The sequence below is a fragment of the Toxorhynchites rutilus genome, chromosome 2 (genome assembly GCF_029784135.1).
Source record: "Toxorhynchites rutilus septentrionalis strain SRP chromosome 2, ASM2978413v1, whole genome shotgun sequence".
NCBI lineage: Eukaryota > Metazoa > Arthropoda > Insecta > Diptera > Culicidae > Toxorhynchites > Toxorhynchites rutilus.
This window is the reverse complement of record NC_073745.1, coordinates 74,740,068-74,759,367: the sequence shown is the minus strand read 5'-3', so window position 1 is coordinate 74,759,367 and position 19,300 is coordinate 74,740,068. Positions and strand designations below refer to the sequence as shown.

General features: G+C 41.6%; 1 protein-coding gene across 1 annotated transcript; it reads left to right on the top strand.

The window, feature by feature from the left end:
* Window positions 1-440: 440 nt before the first annotated feature.
* LOC129770326 (proteasome-associated protein ECM29 homolog) lies at window positions 441-18,248 on the top strand. The gene is made up of 9 exons (XM_055773065.1): window positions 441-594; window positions 738-982; window positions 1,048-1,166; window positions 1,225-1,608; window positions 1,675-1,938; window positions 8,958-10,900; window positions 10,960-11,143; window positions 15,594-17,833; window positions 17,898-18,248. The coding sequence occupies exons 1-9, from the start codon at window positions 567-569 to the stop codon at window positions 18,098-18,100; spliced, it is 5,610 nt and encodes a 1,869-aa protein (XP_055629040.1). The 5' UTR covers window positions 441-566; the 3' UTR covers window positions 18,101-18,248.
* The last annotated feature ends 1,052 nt before the right edge of the window (window positions 18,249-19,300 follow it).

Sequence of the window (19,300 nt, the reverse complement as noted above, 5' to 3'; positions counted from 1 at the left end):
ACGCGGTTTTTTCACGAGGTACGTATCCCCCGCGTAAAAAAACCTGAGTGTATATAATTTTTTTCACGTTTTAACATCAATACTCTATAACTCTTTCTAAGCCACTATACTCATAGTTTTGGAGATAAAAATTATCTAAGATTTCTCTTACTAAAATCGATACGCCCTTTTCACAAGTTACATTTGAGTCAAAAATTCCCAATTGCTGTGGAAAACTCATATTTCCTCCAACCCGAACGGAATACAAACTTTCATTCGAATCGAAAATACACATGTTTTGTCATTTGTCGCTTTCATTTGGAATTGCTCCTCTGTATTATGAGTATCTTTAGAAAGTTATAATTTATATAAAATTGTCTTCCTCGCTAATTGTCTGTGCTTTCTGAAGCTCCTTCTGTTATACGCCACCACTGATGAGTGTACTGTTTTGACATATCGGCGTCATTGCAGAGAAAACAAATATTTTTGAAACGACAAAGACTGTCTGGAACTTGGTATTACTCGTCTCAAATAGTTTTGGTCGAAATCTGACCTCAAATTCAATAGTTTGATTGTGAGTTGAAAAGATGGCAACGAATCCAGCGGAAGAGCTAGGTATGTTTTGGTAGATTTTACTAGTTTTCAATTTTACTAGTTTTCAATTTTGCTCGTAATGGAATCGGGTGACATTGCACTTTACTGGATACGACTCATCGCACATGATTAATTCCGATGTGGACATCAATGTACTTTTTCAGAATTGTTAGAACGTGTCCTGTTGAGGCTCGGATGCGCTGACACGGACGAACAGCTGCAGAACACGGTGACGAAGTTTCTAACGCCGGTTCTCATCAAGATTACATCACCCCACGAGGCTGTCCGGAAGAAGGTGATGGAGATTCTGACGCACATAAACAAGCGGCTCAAGTCGCGGAATCAAATCCAGCTACCGCTAGGATCGCTGCTACAGCAGTATCAAGAATCGAGCTCGTCATTTTTAATGGTCGGTATTACGGTGTCGCTCTAAAGTAGAATGCATCTGACAGTGTTATATTTAACTGGTTTTAGAACTTCGCAATAATCTATATCACGATGGGATTCCCACGGTTAACGATTGAGGAACAGACGGAAATGGCTCCGCTGTTAATGAATTGTCTGGAAGGAAAACCGGAACCTCATCAGGATAAGTACGATCCTGCGTTGCAATTCATTGAAATGCTGTAATTCAATTTCTAACTATTTCAGGATTCTTATGTTAGTCCTTCCTTTGCTGGGAGAAATTAAGATTCCAGAGAATCCCGACAGTCGTTCCGAGTTGTTGGGGCTTTCGGGTAAACCACATACCAAACAACAATTCCTGTCGATTATTATGGATCTGTTGCTGCTCCCATACGGAACCACGCAGGACGGGGAGGTCCCACCCGGTATGAGTACCTACTCGTTCAGACGTGTGACAACGGTACAGATGAAGGCAGAAGATCTGGAAAATTTGAAGAAAGGTATTGTCCGGTTTCTATGCGGTGGAATTTTCCCCGAGCAGGAAACGCTGGCCCATCTGATTGTGGCTTCGGCAGATACAAGATTCTCGGTGGCAACCCCGGCTATCGTCGAACTGAACAAAATATGCTCGTGAGTATTTTGTTTTTTTTTGCTTGATGTTGAAATATAAATCACATGTTTTCCTCTGATTTTAAGTTCCATGGATTGGACCGATCCCAAATTATCATCTCCTCTGTATACTTTGTTTTCTGGGAATGGCTCGAAGATTCCGGATCGTAAGACCAGTCCGGTCAGCACTCGCGTCCGACAGAAGCTATTTCAACACTTGCTCAAGTGTCGTGGAAACGGAATCATAACTGCCAAAGGAATTCAAGTTATTTTTGAGGCACTGTTTGGAGAAAATACAAACCAGAAGTGTAAGGTTCTGGCGTTGCAATTCACTGACAAGCTGATAACAAAGTAAGTTAATATTTTGGAAAGATTGCCCTTCCACATTATTTATGTGTATGAATGGCGAACATGGTAGTTTGTGTGCGAATTGTGCTCTGTCGATATTCAAAATTTGTTGAGGGAAATAGATCAAAACGCAATAGTCTGCTATCGCTTTGGAGGCGGCTGTAGCGGTATCATTGTTTGAGCGTCTTTTTATGTTTGTGTTTTTTTTTGTTCTTGGCCATTGCTGCCACTCGCATAGAATGCTGCATGCAAGATGAGTGTATGTAGATCGTGGGAATCAAAAATACTGATCAATGACGATCCTCTCGCTTGCGAAGGGGTTCTCAGGGTTTTTCATTCAAAACCAGGAAAAATCAGATGGGATAATACTTTTAATTATAATTGTAATGTTTAATTACAATCTTCAAAACCTACGTAATCCCAGCCAAAGTTCGAAAGGAACCTAAGTACAAAGATACACATTCAGATTTCCGTAGGGGCTTAACTGATGTTTCCACAGACAGTACCTTCCGAGTAGTTACAGAGGCTGTGGAGGATAAATTGTTGAAGGCTAAATAAGTTTTTTCTTAACATCAGCTGTTGTAGTTCAACTATTTTTGACAAGCTTTCAGAGTGAAGAGCCTATGCACGTTTCCTTTTCTGCGAACTGACGAACCAAACTAGCAATTGATGAATTGGTCCAGATTGTACTTTTGAAAGGGAATCTGAAGACCCTCATAAACATCGATCTTTCGATTCGTCGATTCTTGAAATCAAAAGTATTGTGGACAAAGAGACTCGATTCTGAGAAAAATATCTTGTTTTTCGACAGAAATGTGGAGAGTACTACACAGTATATTTTTGAAAAATGAAGAAATTCACCTTTGTTGTATCCCGTGGCACGATATTTTTCTTGTATTGACCCAGCAGTTATTGCAAACTATTCTGATGCTACAAAAAGCGCATGAATTAATCATTTTGTGGAAAAAAATAAAATCAGTGGTACCGTGGCGGAGAAATTTGAAAAGGAATTCGTCGAGTTTTGTGATAAATCGTCGAAAAATAGAAAGTTTGGACATCAAGAGGGTAGACGGCGCAGCGGGATGAGAATATAAAAACTTGTATAACTTTGTCAAATGGATCCTTATTCTGTCGCATGGCAATACTCCATTGGAGCGAGGTTTCTCCGTGAACAAAGAATGTTTGTTTGTAAACCAAAAAGTCTCATGCAATACGCAAAAAGCTCTCACGAGCGTCACGTTGGAACTCACAAAACTTTTTCACTTTTTTCGAACGACTGAGTCGATCCAGCCCAGGAGGCTAAAAGTCTAAAAATAAAGAATAAAAAAAAATTTTGAACGAGATCAAGAAAAACGTCGATGAGTGGGTAAAGATTGCCATTGAAAAGAAAACGGAGAAACTGATCGAATCTTTTGATGAACTTGTTGCTCAAAAGATGGGAAGTATTGAAATCAGTATTTTTCGAAATTAAGATTTGAAGTGGTTTTTTTTATTATGAAGAAAAATGGGTGGGTTATGTTTGAGGGGCTTAGAAGGAAAGAGGTCTATGATATTATGCTGTTAAAAAAGTCCTGCGGTATTTTTTTTTAATTTTCATTTGTTCATAAAATTAGTTACAATCATCTGTTTTATGTCAAATATGCGCCGTTTTGTTCGATGACTTGTTCCCAACGAGATGCCAACTTCATAATACCCCTGTTATAGAAGCTCGCTTCCTTATTGGCAAAAAACTCGGATAGCCAATTTTCACAGGCCTCTTTTGTGTCTAACTTCTGCCTACCTAGTTCGTTCGCCATGGACAAAAACAGGTGGTAGTCACTTGGTGCAAGGTCCGGACTATACGGCGGATGCAAAAGAACCTCCCATCCGAGCTCCCGGAGCTTCTGGCACGTCACCAAAGAAGTGTGTGGCCTGGCGTTGTCCTGATGGAAGACAATGCGGCCTCTGTTTATCAAAGATGGCCTCTTCTTCATGAGTGCTACCTTCAAGCGGTCCAGTTGTTGGCAGTACAGGTCCAAATTGAGCGTTTGGCCATAGGGAAGCAGCTCATAATAGATTATTCCTTGACAATCCCACCAAACACACAGCAGAACCTTCCTGGCCATTAATGAGGGCTTGGCCACCGTCTGAGCCGCTTCAGCGGGCTTCGAAAACGACCGTTTGCGCTTAACGTTGTCGTTAGTGACCCACTTTTCATCGCCAGTCACCATCCGCTTCAGAAACGGGTCGATTTTGTTGCGATTCAGCAGCGATTCACATGCGTCGATACGGTCAAAGATGTTTTTTTTGCGTCAACGTGTGTGGCACCCATACATCGAGCTTCTTTGTGAATCCAAGCTTCTTCAAATGGTTAATAACGGTTTGATGACTTATCTCTTATGTCTTATATTATGTTTTTTTTGCGTCAACGTGTGTGGCACCCATACATCGATCTTCTTTGTGAATCCAAGCTTCTTCAAATGGTTAATAACGGTTTGATGACTTATCCCCAGTTCTTGGCCGATGCTATGGCTGCTACTATGCCGGTCTTTCTCGGCTAATTCAGCGATTTTGTCGCAATTTTCGACGACAGGCCTTCCGGAGCGTGGCGCATCTTCGACAACCTCTACACCAGAACGAACACGTTGAAACCATCGTTGTGCGGTGGAAATGGAAACTGTATCGGGTCCATAAACTGCACAAGTTTTATTGGCAGCTTGAGATGCATTTTTGCCTTTGTCATAGTAGTACTGTAAAATATGTCGGATTTTCTCTTTATTTTGCTCCGTATTTGCGACACTATAACTCACGAACAACTTAACCAAACAAAACACTGTCCAGGACTATATTATAGCGCGCAAAAATACCTTTCCAACAAGCTATAGTAAATATGACTCGATACAATGAATACAACTAGAACTACGCGCTTACAACGATACCTCGCGGAAATACCGCAGGACTTTTTTGACAACCTAATATAACCGCAAACTAGACGTATGACTACCGCTGGCTTGGTAATCATTTGTTTGAAGTTGCATCTGAATAAATTTTCAATTAATGAATTAAAAAACACTTTTGATCTTGAAAAAAACGATGGTTTTGCGTAGTTTTGTAGAAGCAACTGGTTGATACATGATTCATTTTGTTCTCGTGAGAACAATGCCCGAAATTGCGTGTGTGTGAGAGAAAGAGAGAGAGAGAGAGAGAGAGAGAGAGAGAAAAAAAAGAGAAAGAGAGAGAGAGAGAGAAAAAAAGAGAGATAGAGAAAAAAAGAGAAAGAGAGAGAGAGAGAAAAAAGAAAGAGAGAGAGAGATAGAAAAAAGAGAAAGAGAGAGAGAGATAGAAAAAAAGAGAAAGAGAGAGAGAGATAGAAAAAAAGAGAAAGAGAGAGAGATAGAAAAAAAGAGAAAGAGAGAGAGATAGAAAAAAAGAGAAAGAGAGAGAGATAGAAAAAAAGAGAAAGAGAGAAAGAGAGAGAAAGAGAGAGAGAGAGAAAGAGAGAGAGAGAAAGAGAGGGAAAGAGAGAGAGAGAAAGAGAGAGAGGGAGGGAAAGAGAGAGAAAAAAAAAGAGAAAGAGAGAGAAAAAAAAAGAGAAAGAGAGATAGAGAGAGAGAGAGAGAGATAGAGAGAGAGAGAGAGATAGAGAGAAAGAGAGAGAGATAGAGAGAGAGAGAGAGAGATAGAGAGAGAGAGAGAGAGATAGAGAGAGAGAGAGAGATAGAGAGAGAGAGATAGAGAGAGAGAGAGATAGAGAGAGAGAGATAGAGAGAGAGAGAGAGAGAGAGAGAGAGAGAGAGAGAGAGAGAGAGAGAGATATGTCACGTTTTTGTGATTTGTTCACCAACGCTACTGTTCTGTTCATCGCAGCTAAGAAGTTAAATGGAACCACGATACATTTGAATGAAGATCTTCATTCTCTTGCTCGGTGGTTGGTATATGAACAATTCAAGTCAAACGATAGTAAACTCATTTCATCGGGAAACTCCAGATTCGAAAGTCATTTTGAAATTAATGTTGATGCAGTTGAATGCGTTACAGAAATCAAATATCTCGAAGCAGTTCACAACTAAGTGAATTTCTTACCGGTTACCAATTTATATATAAATTTGGGTGATTTCGGTTGGTTTTTTTTATCAAAGAGCAGCGAGCATATAACTCTTACACATTTTATCCATTCTATAAAATGATTACCACACCACATTGTTGAGCCGTATTATTAACGCTCAAAGGAGGAATATATTACTTCACGGAGATATCCAACTCAAATAATATCCCTCTCTCCACCGATTAAAATTATCGATAGATTGTGGCATTCGTAAACAATTGATACAGTCAACTCTCCCTTACTCGATGTTCTGTAACTCGATATTTTCCCTAACTCGATGAATTTCATGGCACCTTTGATTTTACATGCATTCTTCTCTCCCTAACTCGATGCCTCTATTACTCGATGGGCTTTGTTTCATTTTTCCATGGATTTTTACCTCGCTAACTCGATTGATTTTCGCGTACTTGTTTTTGTGCGTTTCTAGCTGTCATTTCAATTGCTCTTGAAAGTGAAGACGAAGTGTTCGTATTATTAAGGTTTTTTTTCAAGTATGGAAAACCAGGGAAAACCTTTCAAGCGAACGATTAAAACGCTAACCATAGCGCAACGTTTGAGCATCATCGAGCAGGTCGAAAAGTATGGGCGAAAGGTGTCTGAAGTTGCAAAAGATTTCAGTATTGCACAAAGTACGGTGTCAGCACTATTCAAGCAAAAGGAAAAATGGCATCGGATGGGAAAATTGAATGTGGACAAAAAGCGTATAAGGTTGGTTGGGAACGAGAAGCTGGAACGGTCAATGGAAATTTTTGTCAATCAAGCCAGAGAGAATAATTTACCTCTCTCAGGTTCTATTCTTCGGGAGAAGGCTTGCGAATTTGCCCAAAAACTGGGAATTCCCAATTTTAAAGGAAGTTCTGGATGGCTAAGTAAATTTTTAAAACGGCCAAAAATGACATTTCGGAAGCTATGTGGCGAGAGTGCCAGTGTAGATCTCAGTGTAACGGACAACTGGATTTCGCAAACCCTACCCAGTATAATCGCCGAGTATGATGCACGTGATATCTACAATGCAGACGAAACAGGACTTTTCTACAAATGTTTGCCAGACAAAACATTTGCATTTCGATCAGAAACTTGCCACGGAGGAAAATATTCGAAACAACGTCTGACAGTCATGTGTGCAACCAACATGGACGGAAGCGATAAACTACCATTGCTGGTCATTGGAAAGAGTAAAAACCCACGGTGTTTCAAAAAGAAGAAATCATTACCAGTGATATACGAGAGTAACACCAAGTCCTGGATGACCTCTATTTTTTTTGAGAAATGGATTATGCAACTTGACGAAAGATTTTCCAAAGAAAATAGAAAGGTATTGATTCGGGAATTATGTGTAATGGGAATGTATCATACTTATATCTCTTACTCCTCAAAGGTGGTCATGTTTGTTGATAATTGTACAGCGCACCCAAAATCTCTCCAACCAAAGCTTAAATCGATAAATTTGCAGTTTTTTCCACCAAACTCTACTTCAGTAGTTCAGCCGCTGGACTTGGGCATAATCAAGAACCTGAAACAGTACTATCGCCATGAATTAGTAAAACGAAGACTGCTAGAAATGGAGGTTACAACGGTATTTTTTTCCTTTTTACATTCATGTTATTCAGCACTCATACTGTATTCAAATATACTCTAGGACCCTTCAGATATATCGGTATTGGATGCAATTGAATTACTTTTACGCTCTTGGATAAACAAGGTTGAATCTGAGACTGTTCAAAATTGCTTCAGGAAAGCCGGATTTTCCATAAATGATGATGATGATATTCCGCTGGCAGAATTAATGCGTCATGAGCTTGCTGCTGTCGACAGTGCAGCACCATTCGATTGTTCATCGTCATTTGATGAATATTGCGAAATGGATCAAAACGTGATTTGCTGTGATCTAATGACTGATACCGATATACTGGAAAGTGTTGAAGAAGCTGAAAAAAACGTTGAAAATAGTAGTCCTATGGAGTTAGAGGAGGTTCAGGAAGTTTCAGCTGATTGTTTTGAAATTACACCTTCGAGCGTTAAATCGAACCTAAAGAATATGTCCGAAATATTGCAATCAACTGAAAATGTTCCCGTGAAACTATTCGAACATTTCTTTGCGATTGAACAGTTCCTGCGTGATCGTTACAATTTAGTTTGAATTACATACATAATTAATATTTTCTTTGTTAACCTAGTTCCTTTTCCATTTCCAATTCCATTTTACAATAAAATTGGCCTACTAAACAAACATCCTATGTATTTTAAATTTATATTAAAATTTGAGAAAAGAATGTATAATAGTACATGCGCATTAGTACATATAGGGTAAATGTACTAATGCACAAAAACAAATCAATTATAGTAATATCCTGTATACGCAATGGTACCAATTATAGTAAACCCCATGTACCATAATTGGTTTATTCCTAATTGGGTCATATTTTTAAGCCCTAATATTGGGACACTTACCCTAACATCATATATTTGCAATTTGTGGCATAAAAAAAATATGAAAAAATGTTTTGTATCTCGATACCTCCCTAACTCGATGGTCCCTTGGATATCGAGTTAGGGAGAGTTGACTGTACAATGTAATTCTCTAGGATCTACAGTGGAAATCGGATTCAAGCTCAGGATAGCCCCGACGAAATACTTGTACGCTATCGTATTAGCTTAGATGGTCAGGTTGAAATTTGCTTGATATGCCTTAGGGTCATGTTCTTCAGTTTTTTGCCTATTTCTTGATGTTTTTATGACAGTTAATTTATGTCCACAACAGAACTAGTCCGTTTTATTTTTCATACTGGGTTTTCATGTGCATTTTTGAATTTCAATATTATCTTAATGGTAAATTGTCCTGCTCCAACCTTTGTAGGATCATGAGGTGGACCATGATAATCACTATCAACGTGTCGATTATAAATAACAAATAACAAAATTAATCCTCATCTTTCAGTGGTCAACCGGATTTGATCAATAAACTGTCCAAGGTTTTGTTGACGGGAATATCAAAGTTGATTGGCCCCTCGTCGGAAGAGTCAAATGAGGTCCAGAATGCTGCCTACAATGCGATGGCTCAACTGGCGATCGTTTGTCCGTCAACCTTCAACCAGGATGTTCAACAGGTGGCTTCCTACTTCGACCATCTGTCGCAATCTCCGGTCGAGCTGCACACTTCGATACGGGAAGCCTTGGTTGCCCTGGCACAGGCTTTCGACTGGAGAAAACAACCGAAAGCTAGCAGCGGTGATGTTGAAATGATACCGGAAGGCGGGGACGAAAGGGTTGTCACAGCGAATGGGCGATTCTTGCCAAATTCCAACCAGATTCTGCTCTTGGGATTACTGGGCGAGAAGGCCGAATCAAAGCTGACAATAGTGCAGAATGTGACGTCCGTGTTTCTGACCACCTGCTTTCCGGATTACTACGTCCCATCGAGGTATCTGCTGTTGATTATCTGCGGAGGAAGCTCACAGTTGAGGGAAATGATGACCACTTACTTGTATGGTGTTTCCAAGAAAGATCATTTGAATTACGGATCGATTCTATCAGTCGATAATTACGTAGAGGAATCTTTGGAGAAGGAGCCCATCAACCCATTCTCCGCTACAAATGAACCTAAGCGAATTGTTCTGCCCAACTTCCGGGATATGGTTGAGTACGTTGCCGCGAAGTCAGAAAGAAAAACTGCCACAATCATCGATCGCCCCGGCTATGGGAAAGTCAAACTTCCGTTTAATTTCGATACATACATCGAAGTGCTAGACTATCTGAGAATTTGTCTGCTATTCAATGCCGGCGTTAACACTCATCCCGGAGATGACAAAGAACTGTTGAAGCTGACCAGTTTTTTGAAAAAGTTCATCAGTGAAGATGCCAATCACGAGATCATCCGCAAATACAACGAACTAATTCGAAAACTGATCATCGTTCGAAAGGGCATTACCGAACTCACTTGTTTGTATGATTTGGTGAATGGTATTCCGGAATTCATAGCCAAAGAAAATAAGGATCTCCTTGAGACGCTCGGATCTTCGCTCAAGGAAATTTCGGAACCTAGCAGAGCTTTGATCGCAAAAGTGTACGGTGTTCTGTTGGCTTATAATAGCGACGAGAAGGAACTAGAAGGTCAAGTGAAAGAACTCCTAGCGCTAACAAACAAATCACTCGAAAATCGGCACGGATCGATCCTAGCAGCATCGAATGCAGTCCACCGGAAATTAACCCTCACCCAAGATCTCCAAAATTGGCCAGTCTTCAAAAACCTCGTATCGCTTCTTATCTCCCTTCTCAATGACCAACAATCGCTCCTCCAGTCTGCCTCGATCCAAAGCATCAGCTTGATTGGATCTTCTTCGAAACTCCCACTTTCCGATGAAGATGAAGCCCCGGACGAGGATGCGTCCAAAATGGAAACCGACCAGAAGGAATCGGTCACTAAGCACTCGTTGCTCAAAAAACTTATCGAACTACTTAAAAGTGGCCACACAAAGGCCAAAATTCGGGAGAATGTTGCCCATTGTCTCGGTTATCTGGCTGTCGGTGACATGGAGTTTTTCGCAAAGCGACTTCTGCAAGCGTTCCTTGATTTGCTCAAGCTGACCAAGGATCCGGCGCTGCATATCGCGATGGGTCAGGCACTGGTTTTCACACTTCAGGGACTCTCCAGTGGGGATCGACAGGCTGAGGAGGATTCCGCTGGGAATGTGAGCGATGAAATGCTCGGCTGGTTTCTGATCGAGCTGGTCAGGAAGGTTAACGAACCGCACGCGTATCTCAAGCAGGCTAGCGCCATTTGGTTGCTTGCGATTGTGAAGAATTGCAGCAAGCGGAAACCGGTGGTTGATAATAGGCGGATTTTGCAGCTGGCGTTTACGGATTTGCTCTCCGAGGATAATGGTACATTGAGCTTGTGTGATTTTTATGATCGGATTTTTCATACATCTTATCTATTGTAGAACTGGTGCAAGACGTGGCATCTCGAGGTTTGGGAATAGTATATTCACTCTCTAGCAACGATAATCAAGAGGAACTCTCGAATTTACTGCTGGATCAGCTGATTGGCGGAAGACGTCAGGTACAGAAAGTGACTGAAGACACCAAACTGTTCGAGGAAGGCGTTCTTGGGAAGGCTCCAACTGGGTGAGTATCATTTTATGAGCTAAATACGTGCTGGTAGTACATTCATATATGATAGTAAAAACAAACAAGCAAACTAGCTGGGATTGTCGTCTACAGTCATGCCCGAGCTAAAAACGAGCCGGGCTGTCGACGTATAACATGATGGCGACTCTAAATCGCGACGATAAACCTTTGCCGAAGAATCGTCAAGACAGACTTCGAACAGCTTTTCGGGTAGGCGTTTTATACGACAACCGGAAGGGGAAAGCTGGTAGACATTTTCAAGCATTGGAAACAGTCGAAACTTAAGTTAAGAAATACCTGGTTTGGCAGGCCATCTGTATCTGTGCATGAAGAGCGATATTTCCATTACATCTGGAAACGCCAACGAAGAAAGAAACGTGTAGTAACACGATTATTTGGTGTTTTGGTCGCATTTCACATTCCACTATTACGAAACAAAGGTCATGGAGTAGTGCCGCTGACAATGTGCAGTTGGTGCTCGAGGACTCGCCAAGAATCGTTTTCAGGGGAACTGTCTAGGGCGTGATGTAATAAACAAAATTGACATTGTCAGTCTCCAAGAAAAGCCACAAAACCCCGGAAACGCCTCCTCAAAGCGTGCTAATGCCACTTTAAGCGCTCAGTCCTGGTGGTGCTCAGGACGTAAAACAGCAGTATCACAATGGTCCTTCTGCGAGATAGTGGGGTTGGTCGTAGACCTTGCAAGCCGCACCACAGAAACACCAAACAACGAATAATACACAAGAATATTTGAACCGGACCCAGGTGACGAAAAAGGACTAACGATGAGAAACACGAGACGCGGAATGGTGAATCTCTCAATTTCATCGGAAATACTTGTGTGCTTTCCAAACTATTGAAGAACCGCAAATTTGACATCGTAGCGCTGTGGGAAGTGTGTTGGAGAGGATATACAGTTTCGTGGTGATCATACCATCTACCAGAGCTGCGTCAACACAAATGAGCTGGGCATAGATTTCATTATGATGGGCAATATGCAGAAGCGTGTGTTCGGGAGGTGGTCAATCAACCCAAGAATGTGCAGATTGAGGATTAAGGGCCGATTCTTCAACATCAGCATAATTATTGTGCACTTCCTACACCTCGCAAACTCCGATGATGATAAGGACGAGCAAGACGAACGTAGCTGGAACGAGAATACGAACGCTGCCCAAAGCATGACATCAAGATTATCATCGGAGATTTTAATGCTCAAACCGGTAAAGAGGAGGAGTTACAACCTGTAATTAGTATGTACAGCGCACACCAGTTAACAAATGAAAACGGCCTAATAGGGTATATAGGGGCTAAGAACGAAACGTCCTAAATCATGTAGGAACATCTATAGATTATGCTACATATTAAAACCTCACGATTTGAAATCTTATTGATCGATGTAGATTGTATGAATACGTTTTAAAAAAGATTTATGTGGAAAAATTACACTTTTAAAAATGTGTTCCATTTCCACCGATCGAAAACACTACGGGGCACAATGGGCCACCATGCGGGGCAATATGACCATGTTTATTGATTCAATAATTTATGCATGTTTTTTTTAGGGAGTAACGTAACGAGTTCATAAAACGAAAGCTTATTCTATTTTGCAACTTCTACGTGTATTTCATTGGATTCCATTCAGTTTTTTTTTAATTTAATTTATTTTCAACTGGCTCAGAATTCCATTCAGTTTGCATGCTCAAAAAATAACAATGTGAATATTCTATAATGGTTATTCCTTGCTCAGCACCCTGCGCTCATCTGCCTTTTTCTCCGCATTGCTGGGATTTTGGAATTTTTGGTCTGCACCTGTTGAATAAAGATAATAATTTTTATTTTACTTGCTGCTCCTATGGAAACAAAGATAGTTACTGGAATCACTGATGTTTTATCGACGTGGAATTGCCTTTCTGGTGGAGTGTTGTATTTGTGCTGTACGTCCTCCAGTAAATCGTAGAATTTCCCGACTGCAACGCGATTGAATCATTTAGTCCTAGCGGCGGATGTTGCTTCTGGTGTACGAAATGAGATTTGTGGGTGACACTTTCGAAAACCAGCCAGCCAATCTATTCCGGCTAATTGATTTTGATTATTGAAAGGGTGAGCAATATGGAGCAGCAAAGGGCCTGCACAACGTAGATAACGTTTAAGTGGTTCTTGCGGGACACAATGCACTAAGGATGCTTGTAACACTGTCGTACTTCTCCTCGCTGCATCGGTGGCCGCGTTCTGTGACCACTTTTTACAATCGGATGTTCTGATATATTTCCGCACCAACTATTCCCAACTATGTTTACAAATTTTTTACTGTTTTTTTACTATTTTTTACTTACTGTTTTTACAGGTTATGTTGAAAAAATACCTGGTCATAATGCCCCAAGCAGGTATGCCCATTCCGCCCCGTACATTTACGCTCAATAAAAATGAGCTGTTCTTTTAAATGAAACGGCAAAGCAGCGCAATAAATCAGTGAAAATGTTCAGAAAAAATACCAGTACGAATTGATATAAAGAGCAGAGTCATAAATTTCAGCATGGAGCGTACAGAGCTTATTTCGTTGACTGTTTTTTATATGTTTTTCGTGATAATCAGTCAGTGTGATATTTCTCTCAATATCTTTATACAACAATTGAATTTGAATACGTTTTTCACGGAGATACTTAATAAGAGTATTTCTAACACAATTGTTGGCAAATAAGTGTTATTGGTTCAATAACAAGCCCAAACGACCCATTGGTTCAATAACAAGCCCAAAGTGGCCCATTTCGCCCCGCCTGGTCATATTGCCCCTATCTACCCTACTAATCGATCGATCACCTCTGAAAATATGGCCATCCGCAGTACCTTCTTCCAACACAAATTCATCCACCGATACACCTCGAGGTCACCAAATGATACAGAATCTCAGATCGACAATGTTTTGATAGATGGTCGGCATTTCTAGGACATAACAGACGTCAGAACTATCGAGGCACTAACAACGATACGGACCACTACCCAGTGATGGTTAAGATGCGCCCAAAACTTACCGTTGTGAATAACATTTAATATCGGTGCCCGCGACGGTATAATTTCATTCGTTTGAAGTAGGCAGATGTCGCCGAAAACTACGTACATTCGCTCGAAGCTGCGTCACTGGAAGAGAACGAACATAACGAAGCTCCTCTTGAGGACTGTTGGAACATGGTCTAGACAGCCATCATCTGCGTAGCGGAGAACACTTACGTAGAACGAACACGACGGTTCGATGATGAGTGTCAGCATGTGTTAAATGAGCAGAACGCTGCGCGGGAGCTAATGCTGTGGCAAACTTCTCATACACAGAAGCAGTGACATCAAACCTAACTCAAGAAACGCCGCCGGGAATGTGAAGAACTAGGTACCTCAATGCATTCCGGAAGGTATCGAACAATCGTGAAGCGATCGAAAGGTGGCGGCAGCACTTCGATGAACATCTGAATGGCGTAAAGACAGAGGACCAATATAATGTTGGAAAGAATTACGTTGGTACATAATGAAGATGTGCCACCCTCAGCAATGAGTGAAGTGAGAAAGCTCGAGAGAAGCGGAACTTATCAAGATGGAACCGCAATAGTTGGTTAATTTTCAGAATTTGGGAAATAAAACTGCTATCGGAAGAGTGGAAAGATGGGGTTATTTTTCCTACCTTCAAGAAAGACGACAAGCTAGATAGTGAAAATTTGTGCAAACACCGTCCTGAATGCCGCCCACTCTGTGCTCTTCCAAATTATCTTCGGTCTATCGTCACTAACAAACAAAGTCGTGGAAAGTTCTGAAAAGTTCTGAATCCAAAACCGGCGTCCGGATCCGGGTACGACAGGGCCCGCAATCGATGTGATCGAAGTAATGGACTAATTCGTCCACCTTAGTTCAGTGGTTACGTTTGACAATGATACCAACCGCGAGATCCGGAGACGCATTATCGATGGGAGTCGTACTATGGTCTCCACAAACACTTGAGGTCAAACAGACGAAACACCAAACCCTGTTTAAAACTATGAACCACGATCTCACGCAACTTCACGGTGAATCACGGTGAGTTAATTGGAGAAGAATTGTGAATCAGGCCATATTGTAATCAGCGTATATACAGCATCATATTTTAGGTGGTATATGACGCACCTAATTGGCGTTATACATGACAATCGCTTGCAAAGAGGCCTGGATGAATATACGACTCAGACCTGCATTTAATACGACTATCCTCATCTCAATAGAGGAATAGCGTCGCGGTATGCTTTGAACAAGCAAATTCAACTTGTTCGAATTCTAAAAACCAGTAGAAAAAACTCTTTCGTAAAATGAATCGAAGTTGTTGATCATCATACGAATCTGACTTCTATGCAATATAAATGTTATTACCTTCAATTATATGATTATTACAATTCTTACAAGCAAATCATCTTTTCTATTTTCTGCATTTCAGTGGAAACCTGACCACCTACAAAGAACTCTGCAGCCTGGCCTCGGATCTGAACCAACCGGAAATGATCTATCAGTTCATGCAGCTTGCGAACCACAACGCCACCTGGAACAGCAAGTTGGGCGCCGCTTTCGGGCTGCAGTCGATCTCGAAAACGGCTAAACTCAAGATGGAACCCTACCTGGGGAAGATCGTCCCGCGGCTGTTCCGCTATAAGTACGATCCGACGCCAAAAATTCAGAACTCAATGATCAGTATCTGGGACTCGGTGGTGAGTGATTCGAAAAGCACCGTCGAGGCGTACTACTGGGAGATTTTGGAGGATGTGAGCAAAAATATGACGTCGGCGGAGTGGAGGACTAGAATCGCTTGTTGTTTGGCGGTGCGGGACTTGATCAAAAGAAGCACCGGGTTGAAGCTTCGAAGCGATGAGAGGAACAAAAAGAGCGGAGCTGCTGAGGTGATGGAGGTGGATGAGAAAGTGCCAGAACCCGAGCTGGCGTATCTGTGGAGCCAGTTGTTCCGGGTAATGGACGATATACACGAGGGCACGAGGTTGGCCGCGGAAGGGACGGCTAATGCTCTGAGTAAGGTATGCGTCGTGGCCGCTTCCAGTGAACACAGCAAATCGGGTCTGAATGTTTCCAGTTCGATTATTCCGTTGTTCTTGGAGACTGGAGTTACCCATACCGTTGCAGAGATTCGAAAGTTGAGTATCAAAACAATATCGGATTTGATAGATTCTGCTGGATCGTTGATACTGCCTCACCTGGTGAGTCTAGTGCCGTGTCTTATCCAAGCTACCGGAGAACTTGATTCGGCCAAATTATCCTACTTGTCTACGATGATGGCTGGTCAGTCTGGAACGCAAGAAGTGGTGGATTCGTTGAGAGCAGAGGCGGCTAAGCAGCATTATACGATGGAAACGCTCTCGAAATGTATTAGGCATATCGATTTCCCAACCCTGGAGAAGATGACCCCAGCAGTTCTGGACGTTTCTCGAACCGGGGTCAACTTAGGAACGAAAGTTGCTTGTGCTCATTTCATTTGCTTAATAAGTATTCAGCTTGGTTCCCAGATGCAGCCTTTGACTGGGAAGTATTTGGGTTCTTGTTTCACCGGCTTGTCAGACCGAAATGCAACTGTCCGCAAGTATTACGCTTCTGCCATTGGGCATCTGATTGGAACAGCTAAAGATCAATCGATCGTTCGATTGTTTGCGAAGCTCCAAGAGCTCTACTTCGAGAAACAATCCAGTCGGGCGGTCCCACTGACCATTCAGGCAATCAACAAGCGGCATCAGGAAGTTCTCAAGGACTACTCATCGAACGTACTTCCGCTAATGTTCTTTGCAATGCACGAAGAGGTAACTGAAGAAAATAAATCTACCATCGAACTGTGGCAGGAACTCTGGCATGAAACTAACACCGGCGATGCGGGATTGCGCATGAATCTGGATGCGATCCTGGAGATATTGGAAGCCAAACTTAACGACCCCTCGTGGTTACTAAAAGCGCAAGCTGGTAACGCTATTAATACGTTGGCAACAAAACTGGGTTCCAATCTGGATGATGCGATTCGTTTGAAGCTGGTGGACCTGATCTTGGCGAATTTAGGTGGGAGAACTTTCCACGGTAAGGAAAAGTTACTCCATGCGCTCGCCAGCTTGTGCAAGAATCTTAAGAAAGAATCGAACCACCACACCAGAATCATTGACGCCGTGATGAAGGAATGCCGCAAAGAGGAGCCGGTGTATCGAACACAAGCGCTCAAATCGCTGGGCAACATTCTGGACGAATTGAAGGAGGATCGGTTCGAAGAGGTGTACAACATGGTGTGGCATCTGCTCGATAAGCAGGATTTGTCCGATAGCGAGAAGGATGAGAAGGAGATCGTTTCGTCGGACGAGAAGAACAAGCAGATGTTGATTTTCATCAACCTGAAAGAGACTGTGTGCGAGACGCTGGGAAAGGCCTGGCCGGAGCATTCGATCGATACCCAGAAGCGCTACCAGCTTATGTTCGTGGAGAAGTGTGCCCAGTGTTTGAAGCTCAACACCCGGCAAGTGCAGATGTGTTTGTTGCAAGCTTTGGGGAGATTTCTGGAGCGGCTTCACTTGCTGAAAAAGGAGGAGCACAAAGTGGAAGAGAACAAAGAGAAAAAAGCCAAGGTAGATTCGGAGGGCGGTGAAATATTGGAAAAGATCTGCAAAACTGTTCTGTCGGCTATTGTGGAAGTGGCAGGTAGGATTATCGAAGAAAATCTTCAAGTGAGGTGTTCACTGAAATATTACCATTTTATTTGCAGGCATTCCCCATACAGGTTTGAAGAAGGAAGCCCTGAACGTTATGTTAATTCTGATTAACAAATTGAAAGCGAATGAGACTACAAATGGGCAGGAATTTTCGATGGTTCGGCAGACCTTCGAGCAGATTACTACTCTGCTTCAGAAGGACGCTGCTCCAGAAATAAAATGCCGACTTAAGGATATAGAGGATAAGCTGAAATAGAGCGGAAACCAGTGATAGTGTTGTCCGAAGAGGAAAATATAAAGACCGTGACAAATTCGCAGGTTTACAAAGGTTTGCTGTTTGAATTAATTTAATAATCATTGCATAGCCATATGATGTTCAAAACATAATAACATTCATGAACAAACATTTATGGTAATATATGAAAGGAAAATATTTTGAGAAATCCCTCTGATTATGTTAGGTTCATGCAAACATATCTAATTGGAAGCTGTTCTATCTTCCAGACTTATCACACGTGCCTTAGTTATTCCTTACGTTGCCGACGATAGCCTTCAAGATTATATCACCGCTTAAAGCTTGAAACATTTAGAAGCCGGAATCACTGTTCATTTTATAGCAGCGGTCGCAGTAGGCGTATCTGAAATACGTTGCGGCAAATTGTTCGGAATACCTGTATATTTCGACGGTAAAAATTTCACGTATCCGTTTGGTTTTGAAAATACTATGCAGGATGAAAGCCGAGAGAAGAAAATTTGATTTTGGTCTCCTACATTAACAATCCGATGAGGTCAGGTAGTGAAATCGCGAAATCGCTAAAAGTGACACTAAATGGACTTGTATGATGTGCTGAAACTTTTTCGTGAAAGTGCAATTGTTATTCGGATGAATCAGAGGACACATCGCAGTGGAACTTACGATCGAAGAATCCGGTGAATCCGTATGCGATAAGGATATCGTAATTTCCGTGCCTGCAAGTAACCAAACCGGACGCTGAAACAAAATCTGGTGGCCCAAAAACGCACTCGAAAAATGTACAATAAGATTTTGACGAAGTACAAAGGATGCATCATGTTGTTGGATGATGAAACGTATGTGAAGATGGATTTTGAACACCTCTGAAATTTTATAATATCACTGCCAGAGGTGATGTTACAGTAAATTTAAGTTTGTTTACTCTGGTAATTTTGCCAGGAAGCAACAAGACAAACAAGACAATGGACTCGAAAATGTGCAGGAAAGAGTGCCGGCAGAAATATCTCCTCAAACTCTTCCTGCAAATGACGGGTCTCTATAGTAACAACTATTGAGAACCAGAGCAGAGGATCCAAAACTCCTAAGGAGGAGGGTTTTTTTTCCAAAATATATATTTTTATTAAGGCTTATATGGCGTTAGCCTGACAGGGCTGGGATTTTAATATTTCGACAATTCTTGTCATATGACTATGTTAGTAATAT

Coding starts and splice junctions, on each gene's coding strand:
- LOC129770326 (XM_055773065.1), top strand. CDS start 567: ATGGCAACGAATCCAGCGGAAGAGCTAG. Junction 10,901..10,959: donor TTTGCTCTCCGAGGATAATG/GTACATTGAGCT, acceptor TATCTATTGTAG/AACTGGTGCAAGACGTGGCA. Junction 17,834..17,897: donor GGCTATTGTGGAAGTGGCAG/GTAGGATTATCG, acceptor TTTTATTTGCAG/GCATTCCCCATACAGGTTTG.